This window comes from Heptranchias perlo, chromosome 26 (assembly GCF_035084215.1).
Source record: "Heptranchias perlo isolate sHepPer1 chromosome 26, sHepPer1.hap1, whole genome shotgun sequence".
NCBI classification, from domain to species: Eukaryota; Metazoa; Chordata; class Chondrichthyes; order Hexanchiformes; family Hexanchidae; genus Heptranchias; species Heptranchias perlo.
Genome location: NC_090350.1, coordinates 18,251,048 through 18,277,479, shown reverse-complemented (window position 1 = coordinate 18,277,479; position 26,432 = coordinate 18,251,048). Strand labels below are relative to the sequence as shown.

General features: G+C 41.9%; 1 protein-coding gene across 1 annotated transcript in view; it reads right to left on the bottom strand.

Moving 5' to 3' along the window:
• csmd2 (CUB and Sushi multiple domains 2) overlaps positions 1 to 26,432 on the bottom strand; it is a 1,323,345-nt gene that overhangs the window by 154,955 nt on the left and 1,141,958 nt on the right. Inside the window, exons 36-39 of the mRNA XM_068006939.1 lie at positions 26,241 to 26,337; positions 20,717 to 20,821; positions 13,546 to 13,664; positions 13,355 to 13,424 (exon numbers count right to left, since the gene is read on the bottom strand). Of these exons, the coding sequence (XP_067863040.1) occupies positions 13,355 to 13,424; positions 13,546 to 13,664; positions 20,717 to 20,821; positions 26,241 to 26,337 (391 nt within the window). The remainder of the gene's footprint in view (positions 1 to 13,354; positions 13,425 to 13,545; positions 13,665 to 20,716; positions 20,822 to 26,240; positions 26,338 to 26,432) is intronic.

The window sequence follows — 26,432 nt, the reverse complement described above, 5'->3', positions numbered from 1 at the left end:
CTCTCTCAACAGATGAAACAGTTTCTCTCTATCTACCCTATCAAATCCTTTAATCATCATAAACACTTCAATTAGATCGCCCCTTAATCTTCTAACATCAAGGCAATACAAGCCTAATCTAGGTAACCTGTCCTCATAATTTAACCCTTTTAGTCCCGGTATCATTCTGGTGAATCTGCACTGCACCTCCCTCCAAGGCCAATATATCCTTCCTGAGGAGCGGTGCCCACCCATTATTAATCTTTATTATTGAGCAGTTCTTCATTGAGGAGTTCAACTGACAATTGAACCTCAACCCAATTGTGATATTGCTTGGTACTCAATAGCTCACAACCATTTAAGCTGATTAACCTAAACATAACAACTAAATTACATGAGTTAGACTTTCAACCCACGTAAAACAAGTCAATAGGTACAAAACATGATGTGGGTAGATTGGCTAATTAAAAAACATTACTGTGAATTGACATATTGCTCAAGTTGTAATCGTACTGGTAATAAAGTATTTATAATACTGCTCTGAGTGAGAGCACAGCTTCAGGCTCTTGACTTCCACTCCGAAAAGTTCGGAATCTTGGTTTTATCGTAGGAAGGAGGAGGGGAAGTCGAAAGTGGAATTCAGGCACTTCACTGCAGGAAGCAAAATTTTATTCAAAATATCCAAGAATACACAATTCAGTTAGAAAATCAATTTTACAGCAGAAGATATTAATCTGCAAGAGAATGGGCCAGATTGAGTGGCGATTCATTAGACTTGCACTTGCAGGGCAAGTTCCTCTAAATTAAAGATCCAAACAGCGCGGTGCCCACTACAGGGCATCTGGCACCTGTGTGAACAGGGCAAGCAGCTGCGTATCTCCTTAACCAATAAGATTGAAGCATCGTAAATAACAAACAGCACAGAGCCAGAACCAGGAAGTGTAAATTAGAATAGTGAATTCAATGTCAAATCAGGTGCAGAAAGCAAAATAAAGAGACGGGGAAGAAAGATTGAATTGAGAGACAGAGATAAAAGAGACAGAAAGAAAAAGTAAAAAAAATATGTATTTAATTTTTTTAAAAATGCCCAACAACAATTAAAATCTGAAGGAATGAGACTTCACACTTCTAAAAGTTAATTTTCAGTGCCAGAGAGGTTGTTTGGCAATGAAGACTTAACACGTCATTAAAAGGGTACTTAGACTTGAAATGATTTAACTTCATTTTTTTTTGGCGAGATTAGTTTGTTTCTGCGATGTCAGTACAGGAACTTCACGTTGTTCAATACATTTGAACAAGGAGCCAGACAGCGAGATGCCGAATTTGCGCAGCTTTTGAGGAGCATCGCATCTCGGTCAGCAACTTCCCGATTTCCATGTTTAACTGCACATGGGCAGACGCCGGAAGTTACTGTCCGATTTGCACATGAATAACAGTGAGCGTGGTTAGCCTCATCGTTATTTTTGCAACAAAATCCAGCCCATTATATATTTGGTTGATAAGGTTTCTGCAAACAGTTTTTGCAGCACCTTTAGTTTCATAGCATCATAGTAGGTACAGCACAGGAGGAGGCCATTCAGCCCATCGTGCCTGTGCCGGATCTTTGAAAGAGCTGCCCGATTATTTCCACTCCCCTGCTCTTTCCCCATTGCCCTCTAATTTTTTTCCCTTCAAGTATTTATCCAATTCCCTTTATTATTGAATCTGCTTCCACCACCTTTCAGGCAGTGCATTCCAGATCATTACACCTCGCTGCGTAAAAAAATGTTTCCTCATGTCGCCTCTGGCTCTTTTGCCGATCACCTTAAATCTGTGTCCTCAGGTTACTGACCCTTCTGTCGCTAGAAGCAGTTTCTTCTTATTTCCTCTGTCAAAACCATTCATTATTTTGAACACCTCTATCAAAACTCTCCTTAACCTTCTCTGTTCTGAGGTGAACAATCCCAGCTTCTCCAGTCTCTTCACATAACTGAAGTCCCTCATCCCTGGCACCATTCTAGTAAATCTCTTCTACACCCTCTCTAAGGCCTTGACATCCTTCCTAAAGTGTGGTGCCCAGAATTGAACACAATACTCCAGGCTGAGGCCTAACTAGTGTTCCATAAAGGTTTAGCATAACTTCCTTGCTTTTGTACTCTATGCCTATATTAATAAAGCCCAGGATCCCATATGCTTTTTTAACAGCCTTCTCAACTTGTCCTGCCACCTTCAAAGATTTGTGTACATACACCCCCAGGTCTCTTTGTTCCTGCAACCCCTTTAACATTGTACCATTTAGTTTATATTACCTCTCCTCATTCTTCTTGCCAAAATGCATCACTTCAAACTTCTCTGCGTTAAATTTCATTTACATAAGAACATAAGAACATAAGAAATTGGAGCAGGAGTAGGCCAATCGGCCCCTCGAGCCTGCTCCGCCATTCAATAAGATCATGGCTGATCTGATCCCAACCACAAATCTAAAGAACACAAGAAGTCGGAGCAGGACCCGGCCACATAGCCCCTGGGCCCTCTCCGCCACCCACAGGGCATTGACCGATCCGAACTCAGCTTCATGTCCAATTTCCTGCCCGCTCCCCATAACCCCTAATTCCCTTTACTTCTAGGAAACTGTCTATTTCTGTTTTAAATTTATCTAATGATGTAGCTTCCACAGCTTCCTGGGGCAGCAAATTCCACAGACCTACCACCCTCTGAGTGAAGAAGTTTCTCCTCATCTCAGTTTTGAAAGAGCAGCCCCTTATTCTAAGATTATGCCCCCTAGTTCTAGTTTCACCCATCTTTGGGAACATCCTTACTGCATCCACCCGATCAAGACCCTTCACAATCTTATATGTTTCAATAAGATCGCCTCTCATTCTTCTGAACTCCAATGAGTAGAGTCCCAATCTACTCAACCTCTCCTCATATGTCCGCCCCCTCATCCCCGGGATTAACCGAGTGAACCTTCTTTGTACTGCCTCGAGAGCAAGTATGTCTTTTGCCATGTGTCTGCCCATTTCACCAATCTGTCTATGTCCTTCTGAAGTCGGTTACTATCCTCCACATTATTTACTATATTTCCGAGTTTCATGTCATCTGCAACTTTGAAATTATACCCTCTATACCCAAGTCCAGGTTATTAATATATATTGTGTTACATAGGTATAGAAATCAAAATCATGATCACTTGTGGAGAATTTTGCTATTTGTGCACATTAGAATCAGGGAGATAGGTTTTGTGTCTCTCTGCCCGACTGTATTACATATAAATGTACTTACACTCTTGCAAGAGCTGTTGGCTGTGTTGTTTACATCAATAGCAAACAATTTTACAACACCAAGTTATAGTCCAGCAATTTTATTTTAAATTCACAAGCTTTCGGAGGCTTCCTCCTTCTTTACCTGAGGAAGGAGGAAGCCTCCGAAAGCTTGTGAATTTAAAATAAAATTGCTGGACTATAACTTGGTGTTGTAAAATTGTTTACAATTGTCAACCCCAGTCCATCACCGGCATCTCCACATCAATACATCAATAGCAGCATTGTTTTGCCTTGAGCAGAATCCTAGCCTCACTCCTTGGATGCTACATTTGTTCCAAACGGAGATCATATTAAAAATTTACACACAGCATCAGGGTTGCTAAAGAAATCGCGAACAAGAATATGAATTGGTGGGGGGAGGGTTTGTGCACCAGCAGTCTTGCTCTCTTCACATTGTTAAGGCCGACAGGCTTGACTGTTAGCTGGTCCTGAACTCAGATGCATCATGTTGTTTCAGTGAGCAATAACTTTACTCCATTCACCTCCTCCTCACCCACACACTGAAATCCATCTCTTCAGGTTCAGTCACAAAACTGTTGTGCTGCTCACATCTAATGCCTGATCTGGTGCCCTTTTTGAATCGTACTTAACGAAGTGGCAGATGGCTGTGCAGGGAAACATTTTTTGCACTCAGTTTCAGCATCATGCACTACCAGGTCAGGTACAGCACTGGTTAAATGTGAGTAATGCTTCCTTATTCACCATCTCACTAGCATGCTTTAATCCCAACTTCAGAAAAGCTCTAGTGTGGCAATGTCATATTTCTCACATTATCCATTCTTGTGTCTTCTGAGTGAGATTTTCAATTAATGGCAAATCTGGGAAGTTTTGTGTCATGTATTGACATTGTCCAAACTCATTTTACATTAGAGCCTTAAAACTAGAAGAATGTCATCCCATCATTCAGGAGTGGACTTGACAACAGATTGTAGAGGTGAAAGAACCATGTTCAAAGCCAAATATGCCACCAGTTTCTCCAATTCCCAATCCCTCCTCATGTTGAGTCGTCTTAAAGCTAAAGTCCTCTATAAGATTCAAAGCTTTTATTTCAAGAATCCGACTTTGCCCATGCCTTTAGAATGTTTCCCCTTATCCTCTCTTGGTCCTCCAATTTGTATCATTAAATGGATAAGAAAAGTACCAAGCAACTGCTAATGCTAATGAGCTACATGAGGATTAGTTGGAATCACCTGACCTCCTGTTCTTCCTATTGCCCCTCCGAAGGAGTGCCAAACACACACTGCACTCTGGTATTGCATATTAGGTAGTAGTACAGCAGGGTGGGCCAGCAAGGGCTGTAACAAGGGCCATGCTTTACAATTTTTTCTGGGGTGTGTCTTGTGAACACAGGAAGGCTAGGGTGAGATTACAGGCCATCTTGATAATGAATTAGCTGCGTGGGCAATTGCAGGTATGAAGTCCCAGCCGAACACTCAAACTGTTATATTTGGAACATTCCGTTTGCTAGAAAGTAACAGCTGAATCTCTTTGGAACAAATTGTAGTACAGAGCACACAATGAAGCTTTATGAGGTCCAATGAGCTGAGTGAAAGTGGAATACCAAGTCTGGATTATAACAACATCCCAGGAGCTTCCATTAGGAGTTTCTTCAGTGCAAGGCAAATCTCAATTGAGGAATGAGAGCTGTAGTCCAATCAAAAGGGGTTAATTCCCTTATGCAATTTTAGTGTTCAGACAAAATGTGAGTTCACCACATAGAGAAACAGGTGATGCCAAACAAATAAATAAGAGCTTATCTTCTTTGCATCAAGTGGCCTTGGATAAGCAGAAGGCATCAGACAGTCTTAAGGATGAGGGCAATGTATAATATAATAAGTCTTCTGGAGGGCAATGTATAATATAATAAGTCTTCTAGACTCTTATGTTACCTTGCTAAAGTTTCTGAAGGCTGTCAGTTCTGATCTTCTGAAACATGCCTGTCTACTTGAATGACAGTTTAGAAAGGATCTACATAACCAAACTGGCCTTTGATTAGTGAGGCCAAGAGAAGTTGGATTCTCTTTATAGCTGTATTTACAGTCTGATTCTGTGGATGGGAAGGTCCCGTAGGTTTAAGAGAGTTTTCAGAAGAGCTTAGAAGTCCAATGAAAGTTGAGAAATTCTAAGAATGTCAAGTTGGAAAGCTTAAGAGAGAATGTCAAGAGTCAATAGGATATGTTTCTAAGCACTGAGAAAAGCACAACATTTACAATAAATAACAGAAAAGTTACAGTAAATGCTAGGTGACATAATTAGAAAGAAGGACGATGACTGTCACTACTGCCACATCCAGGTGACCCCAGAGCATCGCAAAGGAACGTCCAATGCCGCTCAAGGAAAAATTGTATAATTTTGGAACCAATAATCAGATGGTGGGGTCCAATGTGCCTCAGCACATCAGGCACCCATTCCATGAAAAACTAGGGACAATGCGTTCAATACAAGTGTCCATAAGGATGCTGGGAGTTTGTGCTCAAGCTGTGTGCAAGGCTGGTTAGGCCTCTGACATCGATTCAAACTAGGTGGCTGCTCCATAATGTGGTTGGAACTCCTGCTTGGGCCAAACAGCTTGATTCCGTATTGCTTTTTCAGTGCAATTCTACGAATGTGGATCTGAAAATCACAAGTGCGCTGGCTGCGATTTTTCAATCCACACTCACAGTGGACAAGGCAGCTAGCCACAGGCAATGCCTCAGAATAACTACTCTGAACAATCAACTTACCTTCACAGTAACCGTCAGTAATGAACCTTGTGATGGTATTGACCAGATTATGAATAAAACTGCATTGCTAATTAATCTCTGTGTCCAACTCAGTCTGATTCCACTGGCAAGTAAGAGTTAAATTGCACCTCACTCACTATTGTATTGTCGTGCTGCTGTCGACTGATCTGGTTTGGTCAATAATGAATATCTCTCAGAATGGGTTGTGTAGGACAGACTGAGGTGAGCTAATTTAGACATCGTGTATGAAACCCTACACATATAAATAGTGGATCCAAATCAAATTTTCTGCTGTGTACATATTGGTGAAAGGGAGAGAGAGATTTATCTAGTACCCTTCCACTAACATGAGTTAATATTGGGATTACGAAACACAGGGAGGGCAACTTTACACCCCCCCACCCCGACCCACGATGGGCGGGAGAGGGTCAGGGGGAGGATGGTTAAATCAGCACATATGGGAAACCTGACCCCAACTCCCGTCAACGTGTATACTTCCGTTTTAACTGCAGCAGGATTGGGGACATCTGAGAAACTCGGTCTGGAGAGGCAGGTCCAACATTATAATATTTTAATGAGGCTCTGTTCATAGTATCATAGTAGGGGACAGCACAGAAGGAGGTCATTCGGTCCATCGTGCCTGTGCCTGCTCTTTGAAAGAGCTATCCCAATCAGTCCTGATCCCCTGCTCTTTCCCCATAGCCCTGTAATTTTTTCCCGCCAAGTATTTTTCCAATTCCCTTTTGAAAGTTACTATAGAATCTGCTTCCACCACCCTTTCAGGCAGTGCATTCCAGATTATAACAACTCGCTGCATAAAAAAATATTTCCTCATGTCGCCTCTGGTTCTCTTGCCAATTACTTTAAATCTGTGTCCTCTGGTTACCGAACCTTCTGCCGCTAGAAACAGTTTCTCCTTATTTAGTCTATCAAAACCGTCCATGATTTTGAACACCTCTATCAAATCTCCCCTAAACCTTCTCTGCTCTAAAGAGAACAACCCCAGCTTCTCCAGTCTCTCCACATAACTGAAGTCATTCATCCCTGGCACCACTCTAGTAAACCTCTTCTGCACCCTCTCCAAGGCCTTGACATCCTTCCTAAAGTGTGGTGCCCAGAATTGAACACAATACTCCAGCTGAGGCCTAACCAGTGTGTTATAAAGGTTTAGCATAACTTCCTTGCTTTTATATTCTATGACTCTATTAATAAAGCCAAGGATCCCATGTGCTTTTTTAACAACCTTCTCAATTTGTCCCGCCACCTTCAAAGATTTGTGTACATACACCCCCAGGTCTCTCTGTTCCTCCACCCCCTTTAAAATTGTACCATATAGTTTATATTGCCTCTCCTCATTCTTCCAACCAAAATGTATCACTGCACACTTCTCTGCATTAAATTGCATCTGCCATGCGTCTGTCCATTCCACCAGTCTGGCTATGTCCTCCTGAAGTCTGTTACTATCCTCCACATTGTTTACTACGTTTTCGAGTTTCATGTCATCTGCAAAATTTGAAATTATACCTTCTATACCCAAGTCTAGATCATTAATAAGAGTCTAAATAGGGTAGAGGAGTAAGGGAATCTGGGGTACAGATACACAAATCACTAAAAGTAGCAAAGCAGGTTAATAAGGCCATTGGAAAAAGCAAAAAAAGCACTGGGTTTCATTTCTAGAGGGATGGAATTGAAAAGCTGGGAAGTTATATTAAACTGGTATAGAACCTTGATTGGACCACACTGACTGTGCACAGTTCTGGTCTCCATATTATAAAAAGGATATAGAGACAATGGAGAAGGTGCAAAAAAGATTTACAAGGATGATACCAGAACTGAGAGGTTATACCTATCAGGGAAGATTGAACAAGCTGGGGCTCTTTTCTCTTGAAAAGAGACGACTGAGGGGTGACCTGATAGAGATCTTTAAGATACTGAAAGGGTAGACATAGAAAAGATGTTTCCACTTGCGGGGGAGACCAGAACTAGGGGCCATAAATATAAGAAACCAAACCAAAGAAAAAAGACAAGAAATCTATTTGGTCAGATGAGGAAGTTCGACAACTTAAAGAATTCGAAATTAAATATAAAGGTTGTTGGAACATAAATAAGATAATAAGTGTGGAATTAAAATCAAAGACTAATAAATAAATCGCAGAGAAAAGGAGACAACTCGAAACCATAGCCAACAAAGAAAGAACTCTATCGACTAACACGACCCCAGAAAATAACGCAACAGATGAATATACAAGATGAATATACAGATGAAGATACAAGCCACGAACATTCAAACCAAAACAATACAAACAATGAACCTATAGTGAAATGCCCATCAAAAGGGAACAAGGAAAAGAGAGACTTAGGCAACCTATTATTAGATGCCAAACAGCTGGTTAGAAACAGGACAAACGAAGAAGAAGAAGCCCAAGCCATAGGACTAATCGAGGTAATTACGGAAATGATGTTAGAGAAGGAAGAAAGAAAACAGTCCAAAACAAAAGAAAAAGGCCCTAACAACCAACAATACAAGAACGTCAAAAAGATATGCTAAAAAGAAAGCCGAATACAAAAAGACACAGGCCATGTTCATCAAGGACAGGAGAAGATTAGCCCGACAAATTATGGGCGGTCCAACTAATATTAAATGCCCACTTTTAAAGGAAGAGCTAGAACTAAGCTACAAGGCAAAACTATCAAAACTAAACAATAAATCAGACATTGGTAAACTCGTAGGATGTATCAGGATGGCAAAGAAGGAAGGCTTGATGAGCGATATCAGTGAAGAAGAAATTAAACAAGCCCTTAACAATATGAAAGAAGGGAGTGCACCAGGCCTGGACGGAAAAACAGTGCATGACCTCAAGGAATGGGATGGAAGCGACCCCTCAATTCTACCGAGACTCTTCTCCCTCTGGATGAAGACTGCGACCATTCCCGACATCCTTAAGAAAAGTAGAACAGTACTTGTTCCTAAATCAGAAGACACTGAACTCCTGAAAAACATCGACAACTGGTGGCCCATAACTATAGGACCAATATTATTACATCTATTCACCAAAATAATTGCAAAGAGATTGGCTGAAGCAGTAACCCTAAACGCCAGACAGAAAGGATTTATCGCGGCGACCCCAGGATGCAACGAAAACATCGCCATCCTCCAAAACATCATGAAAGGGGCAAAGAACAACAGAAAACAACTTGCAGTAGTATTTGTAGACCTAGCCAAGGCCTTCGATTCCGTGGGCCACATCATGATAACCAAAGGTCTGACAAGAATGGGAATTAATAAAAAATTCATTAAACTCATTGAAAATCTGTATACAGACACCACAACAATCATCGAAGGAGAGAAGTGTAAGGCAGAACCAATAAACATTAAAAAAGGAGTCAAGCAAGGAGACCCCCTATCCCCACTACTGTTTAATTTAACCATGGACCCATGTCTTTGTACGCTAGAAAGAGATGGCTCAGGGGTCTGGATGAAGGATAACAACCAAGGCATTAAATGTACTGCCCTAGTCTTTGCAGATGACATTGCAATTATGAGTGATTCCCACTCCAGAATGATGAAAAATCTAACGATACTGGAGTCATTCTGTAAGAAAACCGGGCTAGAAATAAACATTAAAAAGACCGCAGGCTTTCACATGGCCACCAAGAAGAAAACCTTCCGGTACAACCACGGGACTAAATGGCAGATGAATGGTAAAGAACTGGAATTTATAGCCCCCGGAAGTATAGAAAAGTATCTCGGTGCTCAGATAGACCCATGGGCAGGAGTAACAGAAGACCAGTGGATAACAAAGCTTGAAAAATGGATAGAGAGCCTTAAAGAAGCCAAACTGAAATCAACTCAGAGGATCGTGATACTCAAGACCCATATGATTCCCAGGATGTACTACCATCTTACCCTCACCGAGGCATTGCAAAACACCCTCATTAATATGGACAGACTAATCAGGAGAACAGTCAAGGAGATATTACACCTGCCGAATGACATCTCAGATGGCATACTGTACTCGAGAAATCGGGACGGGGGACTAAGCCTCCCAAAACTGGAGATTCAGATTCCATTGGCCATAATACGCAAACTAGAAGTCCTGGAGAACTCAAGTGATCCAGTTATCAGAGCCTCATTCACTTACAGAGGACAGAACAACAAAGATAACATCACGAAACTCAAAAGCCTGAAAGCCCTCAGGGAGGTGTCAGAATACCTGGAGTCTATGAGGAAAAAACCAACAGAGGAAGAATCACGAATGGAAGATAATGAATTGGAGGATATGATAAGAAACGTTATAAAGCTACAAAGAGGGGCCAAGAAAGCAATAAACATATATCCAGAATGGAGGAGTTGGGAATTCCACAAATGGACCAAACTTGAATATCAAGGATCAGGAATCACCTACTACCACAATGATAAAATGTCAAATGACTGGATCAAATCAAGAGACGGAATGAAGCAATCACAATTCACCAAGGCCTTACTAATAAAATCTAACTTTTATCCCACCAGATACACTTTATCGCTTGGGAGAACTGGATCAACAAAATTGTGCAGAAGATGTGAACTGTCAAATGAGACTATCGCACACATCTCAGGGAAATGCATCTCAGTACAAAAAGCTCGAATTAAGAGGCACAACAAAATCCTGGAAAAACTCAAGAACAAAGCGAGTACCTATGGCTGGGCATCATATATAGAGCCAAGACTTAAATCAACGGACGGGGCTCTATGGAAACCGGATGTCCTGTTCCTAAAAGGCAAAGATGTAGCTGTCGTAGACGTAGGAGAACAACGATAAAGCATTAGAAAAGGCTTGGGTCGAGAAACTAGTCAAATACAAAATGCTGGAGTCCGAAATCAGAAAATTGACAGGAGGAGAACATATCAAATTCTTTGGTTTCGTAATAGGTGCAAGAGGAAAATGGCTGGAACAGAACAACACTTTGATGAAGTTTTTGAACATCAACCACTCCAAGACCTTTGCAAGCCAAACATCAAGATTAACACTGCAATTGACACTAGAAATCCTACAAATCTTTATGGACACTTAGTAATTAGTGAAAAGTAGATCCTAGTGGTCAAAGACAACACTAATAATTTATCTTAGTTCCCCAGTTATCATTATTGTTTAAGTTAAGTTTTTGCTGTTGGTTGGAAAATGTAAATGATTAATGTGATGTAGTATGTTTCTCGGGCATGATAATTGAGTGTTACTTTCGTTAAAATAATTAAATGCACAAACATCGATGATGATAAAGGAACCTGGCATATATTGCCACTAGCCTATCGACTAATAGACCCAGTTTGCTCTCTGTGTGGTTGGACTTCAACGCTTGGTGAAATTTTGAGACTCAGGGATACGACTTTCCCCTAACAACGGCCCCCCCAACTCTCCCCACCACAGGACCCGTTGCCCCCTCCCCTTGGCTGTTGTGTAACTGGACTTTACCACGTGGACAAGCCACGTAAAAACTCGAAACAGACACTCATTCAATGGAATAATGTTCCAAGAGAGTATCTAAAATAGCCACTAATAAATCCAATAGGGAATTCAGGAGAAACTTGTTTACCCAGAGAGTGGTTAGAATGTGGAACTTGCTACCACAAGGAGTAGTTGAGGTGACCAGCATAGATGCATTTAAGGGGAAACTAGATAAACGCATGAGGGAGAATGGAATACAAGGATATGTTGATGGGATTAGGTGAAGAAGGGTGGGAGGAGGCTCGTGTGCAGCATAAACACCGGCATGGACCTGTTGGGCTGAATGGCCGTTTCTGTGCTGTACATTCTATGTAATGTAATATACATCAAAAAAAGCAGTGGTCCTAATACTGACCCCTGGAGAACACCACTCTATGCCTCCCTCAAGTCTGAAAAACAACCGTTCACCACTACTCTCTGTTTTCTATCCCTTAGCCAATTTTGTATCCACGCTATCACTGTCCCTTTAATCCCATGGGCTCGAAGCCCATGGTTACTGAGATTTTGGCAGCCATTTGAACTTAATGGGAAACCCGGCAGCTAAAGGGATGTGGGAGCTGCCAGCTTCAGCAGGTAAGTACTTTTCCAGCACTGCTTGTGGGCCAGGAGCAGCAGGAGTGCTTCCCCCGGACCCTCAAGCAAATCTTCTGCCACGACCACCCCACCCCACTCCCCTCCAATGTTTTCCGGTACCCCCTCCCTCCTGATTGCCAGTCCTCCCTCCTCCCCACACCCGCCCCCCTCCAAACCTGCGATCTCTCCTGGTCCTCCCTCCCTCACCAAACTGTGATGTTTCCCCAATTCCGAGTTCCCCCACCCCCCACCTCAAACACGCTCCCCCGCTCCCTCTCTGCCTTCCCGTAAATATTGGGGCCCAGATTTCTGACACATTGTTGCATTGTGAAGCATTTAGCATTTGTTTGTCCTACAATGTATATTTTTTAGCTGTTCAACTTGTGTACATTGAATGTGTCAAGTGTCTTCCAAAATGTGTTTTTTCAAATCCTGTGCTGTTCCCAGACTGTTTTTTATTTCTCCTTGAAGATTTCACTGTCGTACTTCCTCATGTTGTCCTAGTGTCTTTTCCCAAGTGACTGCTGCCAACTGCTTATTCTGCTCTACCAATACAACTGGCATTTTAAAAAGAAACCCACTACTGGCATCTTCTTCAGGGTGAAGATTTTTGAGCTTATAACTGTGATCCATAACATTTTGGTGTCTAACCTCGCAGGACCAGCCTTAGTTTTAATTACCAATCTTGCGAGCATAGCATTTGCCAGAGAGGCTACAATTCAGCCTGCGGCCATAATCACAGTGGAAAAATTACAAAGGGAAAGAACAAGAAACAACAAAACTAGAAGATTCCAGGGTTCTGGAAGTTCAGCTAGAAGTCCTTGTTTTTGGTCAATGAAAACGTTGCATTTAGTGCCAGCAAAACGCTGCAGCCAATTTGCACACAGGAAGGTCCTACGAAAAGCAGTTGAATGACCAGTTAAGCTCTTCTTAAATTGAGGGAGAAATATCGGCCTGGAAACCAAGAGAACTCCCTGCCCTTCTTCAGGTAATCCCATGGGATTATTTAGGTAAAAAGGAAGACAGGCCTCAATTTAGCATTTTATCCAAAAAAAATACTGCCTCTAACATTGCAACACTGAAGAGTCAGCCTTGATTGAGTACTCAGTTCCATAATGGGGCTTGAACGCACAACCAACTGCCTTAGAGGCTAAAGTGCTGCCAAATAAGCCGAGCTAACATTTGTAGTGATAGTTAGTGCTCTTTGAGCAACTGGATTATAAGAAAAGGCAAAGTGCAAATAATAAATTCAAGCAGTGTATGCACGGTACAACAGTTATTGCACACATACCAATACACAATGGCGGAGGATAGTTCCATCGGCGGACTGTTCCAGGCATGCAGGAAATATGAGAGTGTCCCTATAAGAATAAACAGGAGTAATTGATCTTTGTTAGTCATCATTCCTTTGAAATATACAGAGAACCCTCTCTGCCTCATTACTCCCCCCCACCCCACCGTATTACTGCGTTGATTAATTACCTGCAGTTGATAACCTGGTTCACATCGAAAGGACACAACATCATTGACTAAATATCTCTCTCCAATCTTCACACTATTAGCAGGTACCAATGGTTCTGGACAGCTGGTCAGCCCCACAGCTACAAAATTGAGAAAGAGAGAGCAATTATTGAAGGATGTATCTGTTCCGACAATGACAACAATTTTTGAAGTTCTTGCACAATTGCCACAATTTTAGTCCGTGTTAAGTTCAGTGATTTCTTGTCAGTCTGGTCGGTATAGTTCCCAACGTATTTTGATGCCGTAACCAACACAATGGTATGGAAAGGTTCCCATGTCGACCTCACCGTATATTGACACAGATACACTGTGTCCTCAATGTTGACTTCATTATTTCCACTACCATTAGTTCCAGCATGTTGCATGCATCCAGCATGGTCACAGTGCACATGCTGTTATAATCAGAGGAGAAAGCTTTGAAAATCAGTTTTGTTCCCTCTATTCATGGAGAATAGTAGAGATTGAGGATTGTGATATATCAGAGTAAGTAACAAAAAGGGAAATCTATCCAACTGGGAGGGTGAAATGGTATAATGAGAGAAAATGGCAGATTTGTCCTGATTATAGACATTCCAGGGACGTTTTGCTTGATTCTCATCATTTGTGTTACAAAACAATTTCTTCCAAATTCTTCTGAACTGCTTGCTTTCCGTTTTCCTTAGCTCTCTTGTTGCACCATAGGCAACGGGTAAACGACTATCAAAAATTCATCATTTTTGACATGCAAGGATTCAGTATGCAATTGTAATTTCCGTGAAAACTTTGTTCATTAATTGCAGTTATTGAGTAATTTTTAAAATTAAAAATTAGAGTTGTGGTGTCATTGTGGGGCTATTACCCACAATGCACTGGATGAAGGAGAAGCAATGTCATCTCCCAGGTGCAATGCTACCAGCTGTCTATCTCCAAAACACAACATCGTATAGTACAGATCCTTGGCAGAGGATTTTATTCACATAGCTCCACAGAGCATAGAAGGTAAAGTGAAATTCACCTCAGTAAAACATGTACAGTAGCAGAAAAGGCAAGAGTAAAATAGAACAATAAAGAAAGCCTTAGCATTCCATCACGGCAAAGGACAATCCAACAGTATAATGTCAAAAAGACGTTTGTCAGTTGTACATGATTTTGGACCTCGAGCTGTTATAAATACTTAAACAATTGATCAGGTTTTTTTTTTAAGCGACATTTTTAAAACAAATATGTACTGTCACTTAACAAATTGTTAGTCAGGAATTGTTGAACAAAACAGAATTTGGTTTTCACTGGTTGATCTTTTGTGGCAATGTTTTCCCTTTAGAAAGAAGCCATTGATTCTACAGGGCACAGAACATTTCTTGCATACCGGGGTCCCCAAGAGTCTGGGTGCAATAGATTGCTTGCACGTACTGTACAGACTGCCGAGACTGGCAGTGCCCTCCCGACAGACAAGGCTATCAGCAAACGTGAGAAGAAAGAGATTTTATTTGTAATTAGTTGATCTCCTGTGCTATTGTTCACAGACAAAATTGAAATAAAAAATTGGAATTGGATAGGGCCAAACAGCTGACTTTCCCCATTCATAATTTGAGTCTCAGATTTGTTCAGGGACCTTTTTGTCAAAAAAATTACAATTAGAACTTGATTTAAATGTTTACAGTTCACTTAAACTGTTCGTCACAAGCTTTAAATATTTAGAGTTATTCCAGTTTATTTTTTTTAATGTGGAATGGTAATAGCTGTCTTCTGTGTTTGTTGTGGTATGTCAATCTCATATTTATTTGGCTGTTGCTAACCACATGGCTTGTTTGAGCTAATCAATAACTCATACAGGATGCCAGGATGTAGCAATGGAGGAAGTTGAGTTGCAGAGGTGGGTGAAGTAAGGTCGTGGAGGGATTTGTAAATGTGGACAAGGAATGTGAATTGATGTGCTAGGAGGTGGGTGGTGATGAGGCTAATCGGTAAGCAGGGCTGACTGCAAGACGGGACAAAGGATGCAAAATTGTGTCTAAATTTATGTTGGGGGAGCTACAGAAGTCTGGAAGTAACAAAAACATGGATTAGGGTTTCAGTTGTGGTGAGGATTAATTAAAGTTGGTGCTGTTATGAAGGTGGAACTAAGGGGTCTTCATGATGTATAGGACATGGGGTCTGAAACTCTGCTTAGAATTTAACACAGCATTGAGACTGTACACTATTGAGTTCAGCCTGAACAGACGGCTGTGAAGGGGATGGAATCAGGGGCACGGGCACAGAGTTTAGAGCCGTTGCTAAGGCAGTGGGAGGAGGAAAGGGGAGGAATTAAGTGCCAGACAAAAACAAAGTGAAAGGAAACCCAATGTTGAGACACAGAACAATGGAACAGTGCAACAAAGTAGACATACTGCTGTATGAGTTGGGAATGAAGAGACTCTGTTCAGAATTTCAGGGCTCCTTGCCTCGAGTGAAAAGCAGTGCACCTTGCTTGTCAGGGGTTAAAGGCCATTCCTCAACAGTCTGCACATTATGTGGGAGCTATCCAGTATGTCCTGTACCCTTGGGAGCATGAGTACCCAGGAAATGTTCTGTGCCCTGTCAAGCTGATGCCTACTTTGAACATGTTGCCCCTTGCAAAGAAGGCCTCTGTAACTTGTTTGATGTATCTGTGGACAGCTGATTGACTGATTGATCTAGGATACGTTGTGGATCTAGGAGTGTAAACGTTTAATGTTCGCCCACTGGAAGAGCTGCCCTAAAGTGATGGAATGGCCATGTGGCAGCCCATGTAATTAGAAGTGTTGAAGACAGGTCTCCTCAAAGATGCCAAAGAAAGGACTGTCTGGGCCAGTAAATGCTGGTTCTGGGGTAAGAATGGTGTGTACACAACACTTGAGGTATAGTCACACTTGCCTTTCTTGTCTCCCAGAAATGATCATTCCTCCTCCAAATCTAAGAATACCACTGGATCTCCCAAAGGAATTCCCATCCTGGCCACTTTGGTTGCTGCACTGAAATGGCAGCTGGAAGCAAAACCATTGGAAAAAATGGATTTAGAAATGAAAGAGGAGATTCTATGTTACGTGTGATCATGTGTAGTGGGATCAGAAAATGCCTGGAGTAGCCTTGTGCCTATTCTGCAATGGAGTCTTGTAGCCCATTTGAGAGTATTCCCTCAATGTGCCATCTTGTCATAGAATCAGCAATTGAGATGCTGGAAGTTGAAGGACCATATGCAAAGTGACAGGCATGTGCTCAACCTGCAGGCCAACTTGGGTTTCAGTAAGTATCCATGCAGCTTGCAGCTAGGTTGTGTTACAATGGATTGAGGTGTGATGCTCTTTGCAAATGCAAGGGTAGCAAGGCTTTCAACTGTCCATTACATCTAGAATGTGTGCCCTATTGAGGGTATGGGCATGCATCAGATGCAATGGGAGAGCTGCAAGTATCTGTGAGGTTTGGCAGCCACAAGTAGTAAATGTGGAACAGATGGACAGGCAACACTTTGTAGCACGCACCCTTTGGCCATCTGTCCAACACATGGCACTGTGTCAGTTAGTTTCACCTTGACATGTTCCTTAAAGTGTGTTGTACTCTCCTGCATCTGTTCCCAGATCCTGCAGGTAGCGCACACAGCAATAAGCATGGTCACCACCTGCTGCCAGGAATGGTGCATTGTTGTCTCCTGGGGACGGTATCCTGCAGTGTTAAACTGAGCAAACCGCCAACCCCCCACCCCCCAGTCCCCCTGCACCCTCGACATGCAACAGACCCTCTTTGCCAACCATCCAACAGGAAGGTGGGTACTGTAACACTTCAACCCTCCATTACTTGGCCCCACACATTGAGTTTTGTTTCACTTAATTTATACTTGACACTTCGCACCCCCACCACCACCAATCTTGGCAAAGGTCGAAAAATATTTAACATTCATCTTGAAGCTTTATAAAGGCTGAAACAATATTTGTCCCGTATACTTACAAGTCTGCACAACCCTGTAAATATGAGTTGCTAGCTAGATTTTGCTAATTGTACTTTAGGCTAGCTGTCAGCTGAAGACCAGAGCTGTGCTAGGAGCTTTTGCTAATTATTCAAATAAGCAACCACTCAAATTGGATTCAGTCACCTTCAAGTGCTGCGGGCAACCTTTGGTCAGTCAGCCAACCAGCCATTCCGGTCAGATTCAGCTGGTCTTGCAAATTGGGGCTCAGTAATCCCTACTGCCACTCTGAATTAGACTGACAATTTAGAACTAATCAATATTTAATTATGGAAAAACGCTTAGAACCCTCATAACCATTAGGGAGAGAGAATTTTCATTCCATAAATCTGTATTGGATTGAAATATAAGTTCCAGTGTGGTAAGGGGAGTAGAACAATGTTCCCAATGCACTGTGTAGTCCCTCCTTGAATAGTTCTGACTGTGTCATTTTGAAAACAGAACTTTGTTGGGCCAAGTTTTCTGGTGGTCGGGCATCTAACGGCGTATGCTGTTAATTAGACTTGTCCTTGCACATTTCGGTCTTTAAATTTTTTGCGTGGCAAGTTGCTGAAAGTGCAAGCTGATAACGTCAGAGAGAGGGAAACAGGGCATCTTGGACCTGAATGAACAAGACAAGCAACAGACTATCTCCTTAATCAATCAGATTGAAGGATTGTGAAATTAACAGCGCAAGGACTGAGAAGGAAGTGTAAATTAGAGTGGGTGAATTCAATGTCAAATCAGGTACAGAAAGAGAAATAGAGATATAGCAAGACTGGATTAAGAGAGAGAGAAAAAGTAATAAATGTTTTTAAATTAAAATTTACATTTTTCAAATCCGCAACAACAATTAAAACTTGAAGGAATGAGACTCCACATTTGTAATAGTTAATTTTCAGTGCCAGAGGTTGATTGGCAGTAATTTGCACTTATCATGTCATTAAAAGGGTACTTAGACTTGAAATAACTTGATTTAACTTTCTGTGGTGAGTTTAGTTCATATCTACTGCGCAAATACAGCAACTTCACCGCATTCAATGCATTTCAATAGCGAGATGCCATTTTCACAAAGCCAACGGCAGAGACACCCATCTCGGACAGGCGACTATTGGATTTTTGAGCTTAACTGTGCATTTGCCCCTCACCTGAAGTTGCAGTACCATTTGGGCATAAATAACGGCGAGTGCCATTTGCCTCACCGTTATTTTGACAGCAAAATCTGGGCCATCATTTTATCCTATTTGTGTTGTGTGTGCACGCTTGCGCGGATGCAACTGAGAGATTGGGCTAAAAGGTAAGAATTCAAATAATCCAAACTTCCAATATTGAGAATCAAAAATTGGAATTCCAAATTTGAATGTCAAATTCAGATTTAGACTTCACCCGATGTGTGCAAATCCATAGTCTCTAACTTTAATCGCTTGTATTGTAAGGCGTGAACCGAGGCAGTATTCATCAAATCTATATCTGTCTTTGTCACTTCTCATAGCTTATGCCATCTAAGATCTCTGCACTTCCAAAACCATTTTTATCTCATTAATTTTATAACTTAATAAAATAATAATGAATTTATTCAACCCATGCAGCTTGAATAATGAGGAGAGCACAATTCTGAAAGCTGTCCTGTTCAAATATGAATGGCAGTGCATCTCCGGGAATACATTAGCTTAAAGGTGCAGCATGTGTAAAACACTCAGCAATAATTCCTGAATGTTTATTTAGAGGTCATTTAAATCCAGTGTGGCCATATCATTCATGAATGATAAGAATCTGTCACAATTGTCAGTGGTGTCATTCATTTTATTTTGTGTATGCAACAAATGCCACTGCCAGCAATCATTGAGAAGCTGGGGAGTTACATTTGTGCAAGCTATCAGTGAAAATGCACAGGAGGGAATCATTTTGATTTTAAGGCAGGTTATCTTACTGTAATGCAGTGACAATGAGACAGTTTCAGGCTCCTAGAGTCAGACAACGACAAGCAAAATTAAAGAGGAAGAAACTGAAAATCGTTGATAAAACTCGCGGCAAGCTCATAGACGTTAACGAATAATAACTTTGAAATTCAACGTTTTGCTCCATGAGCCAGGCTTTGATGTTTGAGAATCTTTTATATACAATAAAACATACAGCAAGCAAATAATACAGGGTACCGCCAAGGTGCAGGATATTGGGCAAAACTGTGGCAGATGGATTTCAAAGCATATAAGTGTGAAGTCATCCATTTTAGACCAAAAAAAATCAGAATATTTTTAAATGGTAAAGCTGGGAACAGTGGAGGTCCAAAGAGATTTTGGGGTCCATGTACACAGATCGCTAAAATGTAATAGTCAGGTGCAAAAAATAACCAAAAAGGCTAATGGAATGTTAGCCTTTGTAACAAGAGAGCTAGAATATAATGGGGAGGAAGTTTTGCTACAGCAGTACAAAGCTCTGGTTGGACCACATCTGGAGTACTGTGTACAGTTCTGGGCACCGCACCTTAGAAAGGATATAATGGCCATGGAAAGAGTGTAGCGCAGCTTTATCAGAATGTTACCGGGGCTCCAAGGGTTAGATTATGAGGAGAGATTACATAAACTAGGCTTGTATTCCCTGGAATAAAGAAGTTAAGGGTGATTTGATTGAGGTTTTTAAGATTTTGAAAGGAATTGATAGGGTAGCTGGAGAGAAACTTTTTCCATTGGTGGGGAAGTCCAGGACAAAGGGACATAACCTTAAAATCAGGGCCAGACCATTCAGGAGAGAATTTAGGAAACACTTCTTCATGCAAAGGGTCGCAGAAGTGTTGAACTCTCTCCCACAAAAAGCAGTAGATGCAAACTCAATTAATAATTTTAAATCTGAGATTGATAGATTTTTGCTAGCCAAGTGTAGTAAGGGATATGGAGCAAAGGCAGGTGGATGGAGTTAGGATACAGATCAGCCATGATCTCACTGAATGGTGGAACAGGCTCGAGGGGCTGAATGGCCTACTCCTGTTCCTTTGTTACCACCAAGGAGAAGGTCACCACTAAGTGCAGGGTACCACACCAAGATGCAGAGTACAACAGCAAGGTTGAAAAAAGCCCGTGAGGTAAATCAAAATGGGTCAAGTGATGCAAGGTTTAGGTTTTAGAAGTTTGTGGATCTGGAGTTTGGCTTGTGTATTTATTTTTCTTGAAGATGTTAACACCCACTGATAATTCTTACTTTTGTATTCCAGATGGAATCCAGCTGCAGCAACACTGATGTCAGTGTAAAAATGTAAATAAAGTTGATTGGAGCTGCTGTTCAACAAAGCGGGGACTGTGGTACCTGTAAGACATGAATCAGAGAAAGTAATCGGAAGAGATCAGCAGGAGTGCGAGCTGATGCTTCACTGTGCACATTACAAACTGCATCTGAAGTAAATTTAACAAGGTGCACTACAGCAAATGTGTTGGCTCCAATGTGGAGCTCACTTGATGCTCATTTTGAGGGTTAATTCTGACTTGCCCAATTTCAGAGCTGAGACCAGTGCAAAATCCTTCTTTTTAATATTGATATTACTTCGGAAAATGACTTAAGCTACTTGATTGTCAAAATAAAAATAGCCTTCTATTACTTTCCAGGTAAGTCAGATCTATTCAGCTACCATGTAAACTCCATGTTTGAAACGAGCAATTAAGGCTGCCACAGCACACCTGGAACACACAGGTTCAGACATTCAAAATTCCTTGAAGTGCATGCAGAATAAGGACTTTTAGTGAAATATCAGTTTAAGTAAGCATAAAATAACTTGTTAACAGGATGCCATAGCGTGTCAACGCACCAGAGCAAAGGTTTGCAGTAATGATCCTCTGTACCAATGATCAGTGTCAGATCATACCATCTGGGTGGAGGTCCCAAACCGAGGACAGGAGTTTCCCCACTGCGGGAGGAGGGGGGCAGGGGGGAAGAGGAGAAAAAATATTCAGAGGCCACATCAGCCTGAGCCGTTCTTGCAGCATCTCCTAGAGGATAGCTGCAGAAACACTGGCAGGTTCCTGAGACTAAATTATCTGCAGGATTAAACCGATTCTAAGAGGTTATAGATGACTAATAGGCTGTAGTTGTACTTCATCACTGAAGAGAAACATGTAAAGCAGGATGTACGTGAATTAAAGTCATGCGTTTTCATGGTTTGCTCCGAATATGTAGATAATCAGGCTTTTGCACATTTCTCAGTCAAATTTCAGCAAAATTCTTATGACCAAGAATGTACAACAAAATTAAAGGAAATTATTTATTTCACTTCAAGTATCCTCTTTTCTCCTCCCCCATTTAATTTTATTTTTCTCCCTTATTCACCACAAATTATTCTATCTGAGAGGGACAGGAGGTGCCCTGCTTGCAGACTTCTGCTAATACCACCCTTGATGTGATAATTTGAGCAGCTCTGCACGGGTGGTTGTGGGGCCATCTCATTTTACCTCCTTCCGTCTCTCTCGAGTGGAGTGGCAAGCGTCTCCTTGAAGTTCTCCCCTTCGACAGCACTTGCCAAGGTCACAAATTCACAGCATGAGCACAAACCCTTACCACAATACCCTGGATTCACTGATTTAGAAAATAGCTAAACACCACATTTTTAAAAGTCACCTTCCATCAACTAACAAAAGTGGAAATATGCTTTGATCCAACAAAGTGATATGATTTCCAGTTTTTAATAACTGCAAAGCCTGTTCTCGGTGCAGTATACTGATGTGCATCACCAGTCCAAAGAGCATCGAAATTCTGTGCATTTATTAATGCAAACATTTTCTATTACAGAATATCTGCAAAAGTCATCTTCAAAGTTATCTTAAATTTCTACAGAGCTTCAGATTTCTCTCTTGGGCAAAGCTTAAATATTATAACAGTACATTTCATTTCAGTGCAAAAATGATAACATATTCTTCAAATGATTAATAATTTATAGACAGTCATATAAAAATATTTCATGTGAGCCTGGCATAATACCAATATATTAAATGTACTAAAACAATATTTGCAGTTTTAGGAATGTTTTGGATACTTAAAGCATTCAATGTCACGTACTACCACAGGCATTTTATAATCTTAACAGCTAATTTCCCTCACAATAGAGTGGTTATGTTACTGGACTAGAATAGATAATGTAAGATGCAGAGATGAAATTTGACTGACACCATCATCTGTGGAAAAATCATTGTGAGCAGAGGAACACCATAAATGTGACAGTGAAATTGAAGGTGTACAATTTTCGGACCCAAAAGACATAATTTTAGCCCGGAGCCCGCAATGGCGGGCGGGGTTTGAATCACAGACGGGAAACCCAGAAGTCCGAGTTTCCCGGATGTCCTTACGATTTTGATGTAAGGACGTCTTTAATTTATTTTTTCCTTGGTTTCCCCTCCGGCAGGCCAGCCTGATTGACAGGGTGGTCTCAGTCGGACGGGAGAAGAGCAAGGAAGAGGTGAGTGAACAGGTAAGTCTGAGATTGTATGGATTGGGGATGTGGGGGGGTGGACATGGGGGTCACCGGGGGGAGTTAGTCATCGAGGTGGGGGGGGGGGTGGGAGTTTGTCATCGGGATGGGGGTGGGGTCAGTCGTCGAGGTGGGAGATGGAAGAGGGGTCATCGGGGGGGGGGGGGATGTCGGGATCAGGGATCATCGCAGGGGTTGCGATCGGTGGGGGTGGGTGGGGGTTCGCTGCAGGTACGCTTGTTGGGCCTGGGGGAAGCAATCCTGCTCCTCCAGGCCCACAAGCAGTGCTATAGAGGCACTTAGCTGCAGTTTTGGGCCTTGTTGCCTCTTCTTACGTGGTGTGAAGGAGAAGGCCCAGGAATCGCAGCCCCCAGAGTTTGAAATCACAAAATCTTTCAAAATGGAGGCCTGCAGCCTCCTTGAAAGGTTTTAGTGACCAGCCCGCCTCCTGAGAGCCCCGGTGAAAACCGGAAATGGGTGGGTCTGAAATTGTTGCAATTTTTAATGCCCCCCCCTGCCCCCAGCCCACCCGTTTTTCCCATTTAAAATCCTGCCCAAAACCTTTGAACAGCAATATTTAGCATAACACTCAAAGGCAGGAACCTGCACTATCCTTATCCTCAAAAGCTATTTAGCCCATCAAGCTCCGTCCTTTCATGGAACCATTTACAATCTACCCTGGCAGAGACTATACCCCATGTATTTAATCTCAAGGGAAAGTTGTTAGTAAGTAGTCCTTGATCCCCAAAAAATGATTCATCCGTCCTCACACATGCACTGGAGATGCCTGTCCATCCCTCCCTTTTTCCCTCCCCTCTGTTCTAGGTCTTATTGAATGTTTTGCACCTATTATAACAATCAATCCCATTTTCAATCACATATTTATCCAGCTCCTTTTAGAAGTTAAAAACACAGCCTCAGTTGCTTTTACTTATTTTGATGAATAAATTTTTCTAACCACGAATTTCACTTGATGCTTGAGAACCCTGTGTTCATAGTCTAAATCAAATAATCTGCAAACATCTGCACCACCTATGCCTCAGCAATTTAAAGGCCTGAATCATAACTACCCTCAACTATCTATTCTCCTAAGAAAACCAGTTCAGCCTTATGAGTCTCCCCTTATAATTTAGAGCTCTTCTCCGGACTCTTTTTTGAAGTATATTAATGAGGTGTACAAAATTATGAGGGGCACAGATAGGATGGATACTAAGGAGCTTTTTCCCTTCGTTGAGGGTTCTATAACAAGGGGACATAGATTCAAGGTAATAGGTGGGAGGTTTAGAGGGGATTTGAGAAAGAACTTTTTCACCCTGAGGGTGGTTGGAGCCTGGAACTCACTGCCTGAAAGGGTTGTGGAGGCAGGAACCCTCACAACATTCAAGATGCATTTGGATGAGCACTTGAAATGCCATAGCATACAAGGCTACGGACCAAATGCTGGAATATGGGATTAGAGTAGACAGGGCTTGATGGCCGGCGCGGACACGATGGGCCGAAGGGCCTCTATCCGTGCTGTATAACTCTATGACTCTATGACTTGGACTTGGGTGTACAGGGCACAATTTCAAAATTTGCAGATGACACAAAACTTGGAAGGGTAGTGAACAGTGAGGAGGATAGTGATAGACTTCAAGAGGATATAGACAGGCGTGTGGAATGGGCGGACACGTGGCGGATGAGATTCAACGCTGAAAATTGTGAAGTGATACATTTCAGTAGGAAGAACGCGAAGAGGCAATATAAACTGAAGGGTACAATTCTAAATGGGGTGCAGGAACAGAGCGATCTGGGGTATATGTACACAAATCGTTGAAGATGGCAGGGCAGGTTGAGAAAGCGGTTAAGAAAGCATACGGGATCTTGGGCTTTATAAATAGAGGCAAAGAGTACAAAAGCATGGAAGTAATGATGAACCTTCATAAAACACTGGTTCGGCCACAACTGGAGTATTGTGTCTAGTTCTGGACGCTGCACTTTAGGAAAGATGTGAAGGCCTTAGAGAGGGTGCAGAAGAGATTTACTGGAATGATTGCAGGGATGAGGAACTTTAGTTGCGTGGATAACTGGAGAAGCTGGGGTTGTTCTCCTTGGAACAGAGACGGTTGCAAGGAGATTTGATAGAGGTATTCAAAATCATGAAGGGTCTAGACAGAGTAGATGGAGAAAAACTGTTCCCATTGATGGAAGGGTCAAGAATCAGAGGACACAGATTTAAGGTGATTGGCGAAGAACCAGAGGCAACATGAGAAAATACTTTTTTTTATACGACGAGTGGTTGTGATCTGGAATGCACTGCCCGAGGAGGTGGTGGAGGCAGATTTAATGTTGGCTTTCATAAGGGAATTGGATAAGTACTTGAAGGGAAAAAAAATTGCAGGGCTACGGGGATAGGGCAGGGGAGCGGGACTAGCTGGATTGCTCATGCAGAAAGCTGGCACGGACTCTAAGGGCAGAATGGCCTCCTTCCGTGCTGTAACCATTCTATGATTCTTTCCAATGCAGCACTCAAAGCAGAATATGCAAAACTGCACATGAATGGGGCTGAACCAGTGATCCATCCAAGACCAGAAGAACTCCTTTGACTAGGAACTATTTTCCTTTGCTTTGCACTTGGGTAACTTCAGTTCCTGAGCACAAAGCAGAGGAAAAAGGCGAAAAAGCTGATATGCTAGGTCTTTGCCCCTGTACGTTGCAAAAGAATTTCCGAGGGACCTCGAGGGAGGGTGGTTATGGAGTAGATACTCTCCAATAATGTGCAGCCATGCTATTGAAGTGGGACATAGCCTCCCATCTCATTTTTCTCCACCAGCATCAAAAGAGTGTGCATTATGAAGGCCCCGAATGTGTGGGTCTTAGGCCCTGCACTCAGCCCTTCCCATATTGGAGAGGCGCAGGCAACAAGGAGGAGGAGCCCGGAAAAAGATTAGTACCTTTCCTTTACAGATATTGGACACCATCCATGGGTTTGCGGCTGAAGCTCATTATTGCTGCTGCAGGTCTACTCGGGGGAAATTTACGAGCTAGGCTAATGATCAAAACACAGAAATCCAAGTAAGTCCCGGTCCAGGCATTGGGGGCGAGAGGATAGAAGATTGGCCCTGTTGTCTTCTGCCCTTGAGATGTGAGGTGTGCGTATGAAATGGGTTTCCATGCTTTATGACAACTTTTTTGGTAACATTAATGAACAGAATGAAATAAATACCATTTTTTAAAAAAAAGAACAACATTGTTGTCAATATTTTAACCTCAGTGATAAGATACAATTACCTGAAAAACTACCAAGCATTGTTGCTGTAATATCTCCACCATCAAAGACCTCCAGGGAGTCCCAGTTTTGCTCTGTGGCAAAGCCAATAATTTGAATCTGAAACCACAATTAAATATAATGCGTCAATTTAAAATTGATCTATATTATATTTATATATGCACATTCGTCAAATTAACATGTCAGACAATATA